Here is a 10,603-nt window from a genome sequence, read left to right as displayed (position 1 = left end):
GTTACTTTGTGAGTTCATGACAATAGCCCCACATGATTATACAGTAAAAAGCCTAATGTTATAGACAAGGCAGTCACATAATGAACAGCTCGTCTTCAAACCACCTTGATATTAGTTTCATGGCACATGCCCATGGGTCTGTGTTTTTTAAAGAACTTCTTCAGTGGCCCAGTACTTTTCAAAATAAAAATAATTTAAACATGTGAACACGTGCAGCTTGCCCAAACATACAGAGGCCCACGTTATGCACTCTTAAACTTTGAAAGCGCCTCCCGGAAGCCTGAGGCAAAGCCTTTCAGCTTCACCAAAGCTCAGATGTCATGGTGCGTGTGCGCGAGGACGCACAGTCCCAGCAGCTCTAGTTCTGGGAAACTCGCGTGTGACCATCTCTGTGTGCCAGTCTTTGTTTGGGTCCTGCGTTAAACCAGAGTTCGGATCTTTGCAGAGGAAGATGTCCGTGGACGAGACGTACGTGTTCCGCCCGTTCAAACTCATCGCGCTGCTGTGCGTGTTTCTGGCGCTGTGTCTGGACGTGGTGGCTCTGCTCAGTCCCGCCTGGGTCACAGCGGACCACTTCTCCCTGTCCCTGTGGGAGTCCTGCACGCAGTCCGAGGCTCGCAGTGGACAGGAGCCCGAGTGGAGCTGCTTCTCCACGCTCTCTTCGGGTATGAAATGTCCATTTGTTCTCGCTGTTGCCTCAGTCTTTGTGGAGTTTTGTAGGTTCCCAAAATTAACGCTGATGAAGAAGGGGATGTTTTTGTCTTCGGGACATTTGTGGTTTAAACGAAAAGTTGCACAGGATGAACGAGCTGTGCCGTAATAAACCTGATCTTATATGGTCTGTTTAGTTTTATAAACAGCAGCCTACAACAGTTACCTTACAAAGTTTTATTATAACATCAATGTATACGAAGTTCCCAGTAGCACTTCACTTTTTAAGAATTACCATAAGTGGGCCTGAAACAGAGTGTGTCCAAACATTAATTTGTGTGATATTTGTCCAGCTGCAGTCATGGTACTCCGGCATTCCTCTGTATCCCTGTTTCATACCAGAGCGATGACGTGCTGCTGCTGTCAGGAAAACAAACATTGTGATATCTGAATCAGTTATGCCTTTTAAAGAAATTGCCTGCACTATTGTCAATAAATGTTTTAGCTTGTAGTAGCATTATGTAACCAATGCATTGTTTAGGAAGACACTTGAAGCAACATCTCAACATCCACTTGCTCCATTGGCAGGTTGTCTTTTGTCCTCCATGACGGATGCTAAGTTGCACCCCCCCCCTCTCTGACCCACTGGGGATGAAATCGGCTTTGAATGCACAGATTTCAAATACCTCCACACTCTCCTTCCACCCATGCTGTTGTTTGAATAGTTTGGCATCTTAATCCCTGGCTCGTGTATGGAGGAAAAGCCAACCAAAATAAGATATATGGACCAAAACATGTTGGTGTGGCTGAGCGTGGTCTAATATTTTGGAATGTGTTTTGTGAAAAGGGGGTGGGACAGTGTCTTTGAGGGTGTTGGCCTCATTAAAGAGGCACAGGCGGGGTGTGGAGGGCAAGGCAAACTTACTATGTATGTACATATCTTATCTTTCCCAGGATTCTGCTCTTTCAGTTTATTTTTGGAATGGGTAATCTGACACTTGGGCCATAAATATGTGTGGGAAAGTATTACAGTCGGCCTTTTTACATAATGATAAAGTTGTACACAGTGTAATGTTTTCTTGTCAGGGTTGATTGGACTTCACACGTCCATCTGTTAGTTGGAGCAGTGTCTCTCTCTTTTTTTGTCCCAAAGACAAATGACACAAAAGCTCAGGGGACAATGGTGGAGCTTCATCAAGTCTTCTTTTGAGCCGAGTCTTTGGAGGTCTGAATGTGAGGGATCAAAGACGGTTTGAACAAAAGGATGAGGCACAAAATTACATTCTGTTGAAAATGGCCCAGATTCTGTTAAGCATCCAGCAAGCTTCACCAGTTATTAAACTTCGTCACATTAATATCGCTCTCTTCTGTGTCATCAGAGGTTGAGTCCTTTTGAATGGTCATAACAACTTCAGCCCCTTCCCTAAATACACTATAATGTCATTAACATGTGAAATACTAATGCTAAGGTGTTCAAAGGTAGGGCTGGGAACCGGTAAACAATACCAGTCTGGTATCGGAAAGAAAAGTTTAAGTACTACTGGTATCGAAAAAATTAAAGTATCGAAAGTAGGTACCAAAAAGAAATAGAACATTTTGATTCGGTTGGTCATCCAAATTTGAAAGGGGAAAAAAATTGATAAAAGTTGGGGAAAATGTGGGGGAAAAACATGGAAAAATTGTGAAAAAAAATGGGACAAAAACAACAACAAAAAGATAAAATTGGGGAAAAACACACAGAAAAATTTAGATAATTTTTTTTTTTTAAAGGGGGACATTTAGGGAAAAAATCTGGAACATTTGGAGGAAAAATAGTGTTAATTTCCACCCTTCTGTAGTTAAAGGAAGTGTCTTTGTTGTTTCACCTCAAACAAATGATACAAATGCAAAAGAAATTAAATGGAATTGAAAAGGAATAAATAAATGAACATGATTCATCTTTTTTAATTGTTGCATGTGACAAATATTATAGTATTTTGTATTGAAAACCAAGTATTGTTAAAGTACCGGTATCGAATTTTTTTTAACAGTACCCAGCCCTATTCAAATAGTGTTTCAAAAAGCCTGAGAGACGATAATCAGACCTTGAAGAAGATGGATTAGGTATTAGCTAATGCGAGGTTCTTCTAAAACAAACTCCAAATGTAAGCATTAATTGGTTTACTGTTTAAAATATAATCCCAACTTAATGCAGTACGTAGTCTATGATTGTTCCACACTAGAAAATAAATGTGTTTACAAAAATGTCCATATCTGCCAATCTGGATGACGCTTCTGAACATCCATCCATCCATTTTCTTCCACTTGTCCGTTGCCGGGTCGTGGGGGCAGCTGTTGGAGCTGCCCAAATCACATGGCACCAGCCCCTATGGCTCCTCCTGCAGGTGGTGGGTCCACAGAAGGACGGCCTCATGGTTCTAACCAGGCCTGTTGGTCTCTCATAAGGAGCTTCTGAACCGCTCTTTGTCTGACCCGTCACCTAGGACCTGTTTGCCATGGGAGACCCTACCAGGGGCACGAAGCCCCCGACAACAGAGCCCCCAGGATCATTCGGGCGTTTTAAACCCCTCCACCACGTTAAGGTGGCGGTTCCAGGAGGGGACGCTTCTGAACAATGAATTTATAATGAAATAACGAAGCATAAAATATTTAATGAGGCACATCATCAGGTACATTACGAGAAGGCACTCTCTACTTATTGTGGATACTGTATGTAGAGAGGATCTCGCATTGAAACCTCAAGTACAGCACATAGAAGGAAGATGATCGTCTGTTGTAGCCACCAACTAATTAGAGGCAGAAAATACATGAAATACTGTGCTCAAGGCAAGTATAAAGTGATGACCGCATGCATTACACACGTGAGTGGGGGAAAAAAACTGTAATACTTCACATATGTACAAAATACCAACCCTTTCCTTCTTCCTCCAGCGCTCCATAAGAGGATTCATCGATCAATAACATGTTGATACTTTTGCAGTTTGAATTACATGCACTTAATCTCCAAAATAACAAAGTCGCAGCAGCGTTTCCCTCTCCTTATCGCTCCATTAGGGCAGCACAGTGTATTGGAAAAGTATTGTTATTGCATCATCCACATCACAAGGAGAAGTCTTATGTCTAACTGAGATTAACAACCTATATGTAAGCTTGTTCTCTCTCCTGGTTTAATACCATTTTCTCAATATTGAAGACCACTGTCGAATATCAAAAATATTGTGGAGCTCTATTCTGTATTGTGTATCTAAACATGTTCCTGGTGTTGTTTTTGTCGGTGTGTCCTTTGTCCTGTGTTTGTCAGCACAGCAGTTCATTTCAGCAGTGAATCAGCCTTTTGTTGGGACGCCGCTGCCTTCTCGCCCCTCTCTAACCTGTTTGTCCCTGTCCCGTAGACTGGCAGATTGCCACGCTGGTGCTGCTCGTGGCGGGGGCTGCAGCGACTCTGGTGGCCTTTTTGGTGGCGCTCATCTCGCTTTGCCACGGGACGCACAGGCGGTACTACCGGACCGTGGCTGTCTTCCTCTTCACTGCAGGTACGGACACAAACAGTAACACACTCATAATGTTAATGTAATGTAACGGACTTTGCTGAACTACTGTGAAGCAGCAGTTTTATAAAGAAGACATGGGGAAGGAGTTAAAATTCATATGGTCTTATGTAACTTAGTCAAGACCCTCATGTACAGAGACTGTTGTTGATTGTTTAACCTCTTCATCTACATCACATCCTGTTACATATAAAGACATTTCCCATAATCAGGGTCGACAAGTTTGCTTGTTCATCGTCAAAACATCAAGAGCCGAATCCCAAATGTGCATAACACGGCGCTATCTGCAAAGGTCAGCGTTTACAACCTAACAGGGTTTAACCTCCTAACCCTGACCTGAACCGAGCTCATTCTCGGCATTACCTAAATCTAAAAGCTTCTTGAAAAAAGCGCCAAAACAGCGATGGAAACAAGGATGAAAAACAAAACAAAAACACAAGTGGCAAAAACATGTTTAAAAAAATCGTGAAAAAGCAAAAAAAAAGAGCCACAAAAAAGCCACTAAAGAACAACAAGAGTGACTAAAAAAAAAAAAACGTTTTAAAAAAGTGACAAAAACACAGTGACAATGCAACAAAAAAAGTCACGATCATTTTTGTAGGTCTTGGCTTTCAAATGAGGCGTTGCACTGGCCTTTTGTCTGTAAACATTTGGGTAAAGCTGAACTGAAGAGAATGGTGGGTGGGTTAAGGTGGGGGTTAAGAGGTTAAGGGGAATACTTTAAAGGGACTATACGGAGTTTAAAAATGTTAAAATCATGTGTTTTCCTGCCCCTACATGTTCCAGCCATGTCCTAATGTGCAGAGTGAGCCCAGACCTGTTCACAAAACTCACAACTGCCTCTAAAATCCTGCACTGTCACTCAAAAAGTTGTTACTTCGGGTCCGAATTGCCGTCATGCATGAGCTTAACATAGAAGGTGCAGTTACACGTATGACCTGAGGTGGCAGTAGTGAGTATAAAATGGCCAACTTGCATGTAGCCCGTTTAACAGATACTTGTCCCTAATTTGTGCAATAATATTTATCAAAATCCTCTTTGGGTCAGGGGTTCTATGCTGTGAAGCTCGGGCTGGCGATGCTAACCCCTCCCACAAAGTAATCTTGTATTTATGTTATGCACATTCTGAAGAAATGGGAAATCAAACCACTTCTAGGAATAGATTAGTGAAGTTTTTTTTTCCTATTGAGCTGTGGATTATGACATCAGGACAGTGTAGTGCATTTGCTGCATCGCCCTCGAAGGAAACCCAACTGGAAACATGGACCTTAAATGTCATAAAACAAATCATAGGATTGGAAACACTTTTTGTTAAGGCTACAGTCTCGGACAACACATCCACACGCTTTGACAGTAACCACAACAATTTCCAGGGCGGACATTAAATTGGAGGTTTCTGAATAAGGCATGTTTGTTGAGCTCACTTTTTCTGTGGTAAAGAAACTGGAAAGCTGCTGCAGCATGAGGCAAGAAAAAGCCGACCACAGAATCTTTGGATTCACCGCTGAAGTGAAGTCACTGAGGGGAAGATACTGCAGCTGCATATTTGTACACACTCTGGACTGCGCTGCTTGAGGCGTCGTTTTAAACATGGAAAGTTTACTATTGTCAGATAATAAAGCCATAAACCTTGTTTGGCTGCACTTACTCAAACTTTATAATGAGATCATAACAGGCAGTTTCAGCAAGTCTAACTTTTGTTTATGTAATGGCCATAACAGCTGCATTGTTTAAGTTGACAGTCTCCGTGGGAGCCTTTTGTGTCACACCCACAATGTTATAAAAAACATAGAACTTCATCTCAATGTATCGAACTTGTACACGATGTTCAGATACAGCAATTCTTTCTAAATCCACAACACAAAGACATGTCCTAACAATTTTCTATCTGTTTGTAAACTGACATTGGTACGGGGTGCTCCAAATGGTTCCCAGGCTTCTCTTCCATGTTACTGGACTTTTATGATTAAGATACATTTTATTTACGCCTATAGTCCTCTTTTAGGTTAGTCCTTGTGCAGAAAAGGAGGTGTGGTTTAGTCCTTGTTTAGCTCTAGTTTAGATAGTCCTGGGTTAGAACTGGTGGTACTCGGAAAGCGCTTTTTTTTTGGTGTGAGAAATTAAGATCCACAGCTCTAACATCTTAAAAGCTACTGAAATATACAGAACACTGGCTCTTTTGGCTATTAATAACCGAGTACTGTCTTTGTACTTTCATAGTTTCCATTTCTTTGAACTGCATTTCATTACCAGCCCTGGACTCGGCTTGTGTCTAAGGCAGAGGTCACAATGAGCTAGTGTTAGAGCTAGCGATGGTGGGTGCTGGGTTATTCTTTCCGGTGTGTAATTGCCCGGTGAGAATAAGGCCTCTCTATGGAGCAGCAGCAGTGGAGGGTGCGACTGTGTTAAAAGCCCTTTGGCTGGGGCTGTGGCTGCGTGGGATTTATTTTCTGTCCCGAAATCTGACCTGAACCAGACTGTGAGGCTGTGGGGCGCACCACAGCACCGCCGCATTCCTGCAGTTTCAATAGGTTGTGTTCGCAACGGGATCGTGATTTACAAACTTTCAAATGGTTTGTGTTTCACATGGATGGGCCCAGGAAATGTGGCAATATTAATCATTAACCTCTTAACCGCCACCTGATCTGAGCACGTTTTGTCCAGTTTGGCTTTGGCTCAAAATAGCACCAAAAATGAGATGAAAAAAGTGACGAAGAAGTGACAAAAATGTGAAATGTGATGAAAATATTGCAAAAAATGTGATGAAAACGTGAAGAAAAAGCTCCATCAAGATGAGTTTTGTAGGTCTTAGCTTTCAAATGAGGCGTTACACTGGCCTTTAGGCTGTGACCTTATGGATTTGGATAAAGCTGAACTGGAGAAAATGGACTCGGGGGTTAAGAAGAACACATTTACTTAGTTTGGCTTTACCCAAATCTAAAAGTTTCTTGACTGGACAGCAACAGCTGCTTCTTTGTCGCTTTTTATTGTCACTAATTTGTTTAGTTTTTGTCACATTTTTTTATGTCGCTTTTTATAGGTTTTTTGTCATGTTTCTGTAGTTTTTTTATTGTCTTTTTGTTGTGTTTTTGTAGTTTTTTGTCAGATTTTTGTATTTTTTTGTCAGATTTTTGTAGGTTTTTTTGTCGTGTTTTTGTAGTTTTTTGTCGTGTTTTTGTAGTTTTTTGTCGTGTTTCTGTAGTTTTTGTCGTGTTTTTGTAGTTTTTTGTCATGTTTCTGTAGTTTTTTGTCGTGTTTTTGTAGTTTTTTGTCTTGTTTTTGTAGTTTTTTTGTCATGTTTCGTCACATTTTTCTCACTTTGTTGTCGCTCTTTCATTGCTTCTTTATTGCTTCATTTGTTGCATTTTTGTCACTTTTTTGTGGCCTTTTTTTCATTGCTTTTTTTTATTACATTTTCGTCGTTTTTTTGTCACATTTTGTTGCATTTTCGTTGCTCTTTTGATGCTTTTTTTCATAAAGCTTTTAGATTTGGGTAAAGCCGAACTAGAGAAAATGTGCTCAGTTCAGTTGGGGGTTTATCATGTGCCTTTTGACATGTTTTAGTTTTCTACTGTTCACTCCTGGCCTGTCCTCCACTCTACATCAATATTAAACTATTTGGGTGAATGAAAGTGTGTATAATCCAGCATGGCTTGTTTAAACGCACTGTCCCGAGTCCCGACCAAATAAACAAATAAACTCTGTGAGGCTGCGGGGGCACCACACCTCATCACCCTTGGTCATCCAGTGCTCAGTGTGTTTAGGAAGGAAAGGGACAGACCTTTCCTGAGAGTCACTGAAAGAATATGTGCAGGACAAACGTGACACGATGACTACAGGGACTTCTGACTGAGCAGAGGAAACGCTCACTATTGTTCAGCTTTATGACTAATGTCCTTTTTAAAGCAGGAAAAGAAAAACCAGACAAGAATTCAAGGCATTTTCCACATCGTCTTGGGAATGTACTCTACAGTTACATAATTGCAGCGTTGCCGAGTGTTATAGGATTACATTACAGGAAATACGTTAAGGGTAAAGGGCTGACTCAATATCGCAGTCCGCTCCACACCCACAAGCTTTTAACGTCAAGTGGACTGCAGAAGATATTTGAAGTCTTTTGTCAAATGTTGCTCAGCCAAATGCTCAGAAAAGATTAGCACGAACCTACTTTGTAAAGCACTTGCCATCAAACAGGTCACTCATGAACCTCTTTACCCCCTCCTGAACCAAGCACATCATCTCCAGTTCGACTTTAACCAAATCTAAAAGCTTCTCAAAAAAAACTTGTCAATATAGCGACAAAAATGAGGACAAAAATGAGGACTATAAATGATGAAAAAGTGATGAAAAATTATGGAAAAACGACACATAAGTGATGAAAAAGTGATGAAAAAGTGACCAAAAAAGGCTGAAAAATTTGTGAAAAAATATGAAAAAAAGACAAACACAACAAAACTGACAAAAACACAGCAACAATGCGAGGAAAAAGATCCTTTCAAATGAGGCGTTACCCTGGCCTATGGGCGGTGAGCTTTTAGAGTTGGGTGAAGCTGAACTGAAGAAAATGTACTTGGTTAAGGGGTTAACCTTATGTGAATCAGGCCCCCTAAAAGACTGTAAGAATCATATCTATGTGGTGTATTTTGTTATTCGACCCCACTGGGAGTCCCAATCCCCACTTTGGGAACCCCTGAGATAACACAATGACCAGTCCTGTAATAACACACTGCTAACAACATGTTTTTATTGTTCTGTTCCAGTGGTGCTCCAGGCCTGTGCTCTGGTGCTGTACCCCATCAAATTCATTGACGGCACGGTTCTCCAGACATACCACGAGTTCAACTGGGGCTACGGCCTGGGCTGGGGGGCCACCATCTTCATGTTGGGAGGAGGCATCCTCTTCTGCCTACGCACCGACATCTACGAAGACGCCATGTACTGAGCCCGGTCAAACAAAAACCCTGCGTAACAAAAGGGGTGCTTGGTTTCCTCACCCTCCGCTCCCTGTCTGAAAGAAAGCACACACACATCCTTGCTATTTTTACACAGGGTAGAGGGTCTAATTTAGGACAGGCCTGCATGGACTTCTACCCCTTCCCGGGCGCAGTGCATTCTGGTTAGACCAGAGAAGCTGGACGTTTCTTCTTCAAATTGACCTGAATCTCTATTTTTAGAGAGGCACAGGCATACATATCAGACCTGAATGAACTTGCAATTATTTTTCATGTGTTGAGAAATATTGAGGCCTGTAATTACTGTATTTATAGTTTTATTTTTCCTCTTGTAGAAAACGTGTTATTCTTTGTACTTAAGCTTCTGCTATTAGAAGTTTAAATAAACATCATTTGAAACAATAATGAAGAAACAGTGTTAATATGTGTTCAAATGGAGACTGTAAATGTGTACAGAGTATTTTTACCTGGAGAAAATAAACCTGAGTAGTTTTGAGCAGGTGTGATGTTATTATAGCCGAGCACTGTGTGTATTTGTTGGCCTTTGACCTCAAGCCTGAAGTGACCGCGACGCATTCCCTAGAGCACCACCTCTTGGTCTTTTAAAGGAAGGTACACAGATGTCAGAGCAGGCAACATGTAGGCCTGTAATGTCCCATCTGTCTCTAAGAGGGGTCTTTCCTGGACACAACATCATGTATCAACATCAATTAATCCTTTGAAAATTGGTTTGAATTTGTATAAAAGAAAGACTCAATTTGAATTTAATCTATGCATCTGTATCCCAATGAGTCAGTGATGGTTGTGCTTAAGCTGCTCCGACCACACCCTTTCAGTGCAGTTCTAATGCACGGCACCATCTAGTGTTGAGACCCATGCACTTAAGAAGATAGAAATACAGTGCCTCTCGAAAGTATATACACCTTGAACTTTTGCACATTTTGTCATGTTTACAACCCTAAACATAAAGATTTTATTTTTATTTTTTTACTGAACGTTCACACACAAGTAACCGACAACTGTGAAGTGAAAGAAAAATGATACATGATTCTGTTATTTTTCAAAAAATAGAAAAGTGAAAAGTTGGGCGTGTATAAGTATTCATACAGCATTTTCTGAGTGCATTAAATTGCCTTTATAACATTCCTAATGACTCCAGAATGTTCACACCTTGGCCTAACGATTAAATAGAGGCCACCTGTGTGTAATCTACTCTCAGTATAATTTCAGCTGTTCTTTTAGGCCCTCAGAGCTGTGGTCGGAGTGTATTGGTCACTAAACAACATCATGAAGGTCAAGGAGCACCAGAGAGGTCAGGGATAAAGTTCTGTAGAAGTTTAAATCAGCATTAAGTTATACAAAGATTTCCCAAGATTTAAACATCGCCCGGAGCACTGTTCAATCCATCATTCGGAAATGGAAAGAGTGTAGCACCACTGCCAACTTACCAAG

General features: G+C 41.2%; 1 protein-coding gene across 1 annotated transcript; it reads left to right on the top strand.

Annotated features, from left to right (window-relative positions):
- The first annotated feature begins 299 nt into the window (after positions 1-299).
- On the top strand, positions 300-9,599 carry LOC306969828 (transmembrane protein 47-like). Its single transcript, XM_079565525.1, has 3 exons — positions 300-665; positions 4,044-4,184; positions 8,960-9,599. The coding sequence occupies exons 1-3, from the start codon at positions 452-454 to the stop codon at positions 9,139-9,141; spliced, it is 537 nt and encodes a 178-aa protein (XP_079421651.1). The 5' UTR covers positions 300-451; the 3' UTR covers positions 9,142-9,599.
- Positions 9,600-10,603: the final 1,004 nt, after the last annotated feature.

The sequence above is a fragment of the Gobius niger genome (assembly GCF_951799975.1).
Source record: "Gobius niger genome assembly, chromosome: 11".
NCBI classification, from domain to species: domain Eukaryota; kingdom Metazoa; phylum Chordata; class Actinopteri; order Gobiiformes; family Gobiidae; genus Gobius; species Gobius niger.
Note: the sequence above shows the minus strand (reverse complement) of the source record. Positions and strands in the feature narration are given on the sequence as shown.

Bases quoted from the DNA above. Each gene is read 5' to 3' on its own strand.
- LOC306969828 (XM_079565525.1), top strand. From the start codon at position 452: ATGTCCGTGGACGAGACGTACGTGTTCCGCCCGTTCAAACTCATCGCG. The intron at 666-4,043 runs GTATGAAATGTC...CCTGTCCCGTAG, and splicing joins CTTCTCCACGCTCTCTTCGG to ACTGGCAGATTGCCACGCTG. The intron at 4,185-8,959 runs GTACGGACACAA...GTTCTGTTCCAG, and splicing joins TGTCTTCCTCTTCACTGCAG to TGGTGCTCCAGGCCTGTGCT.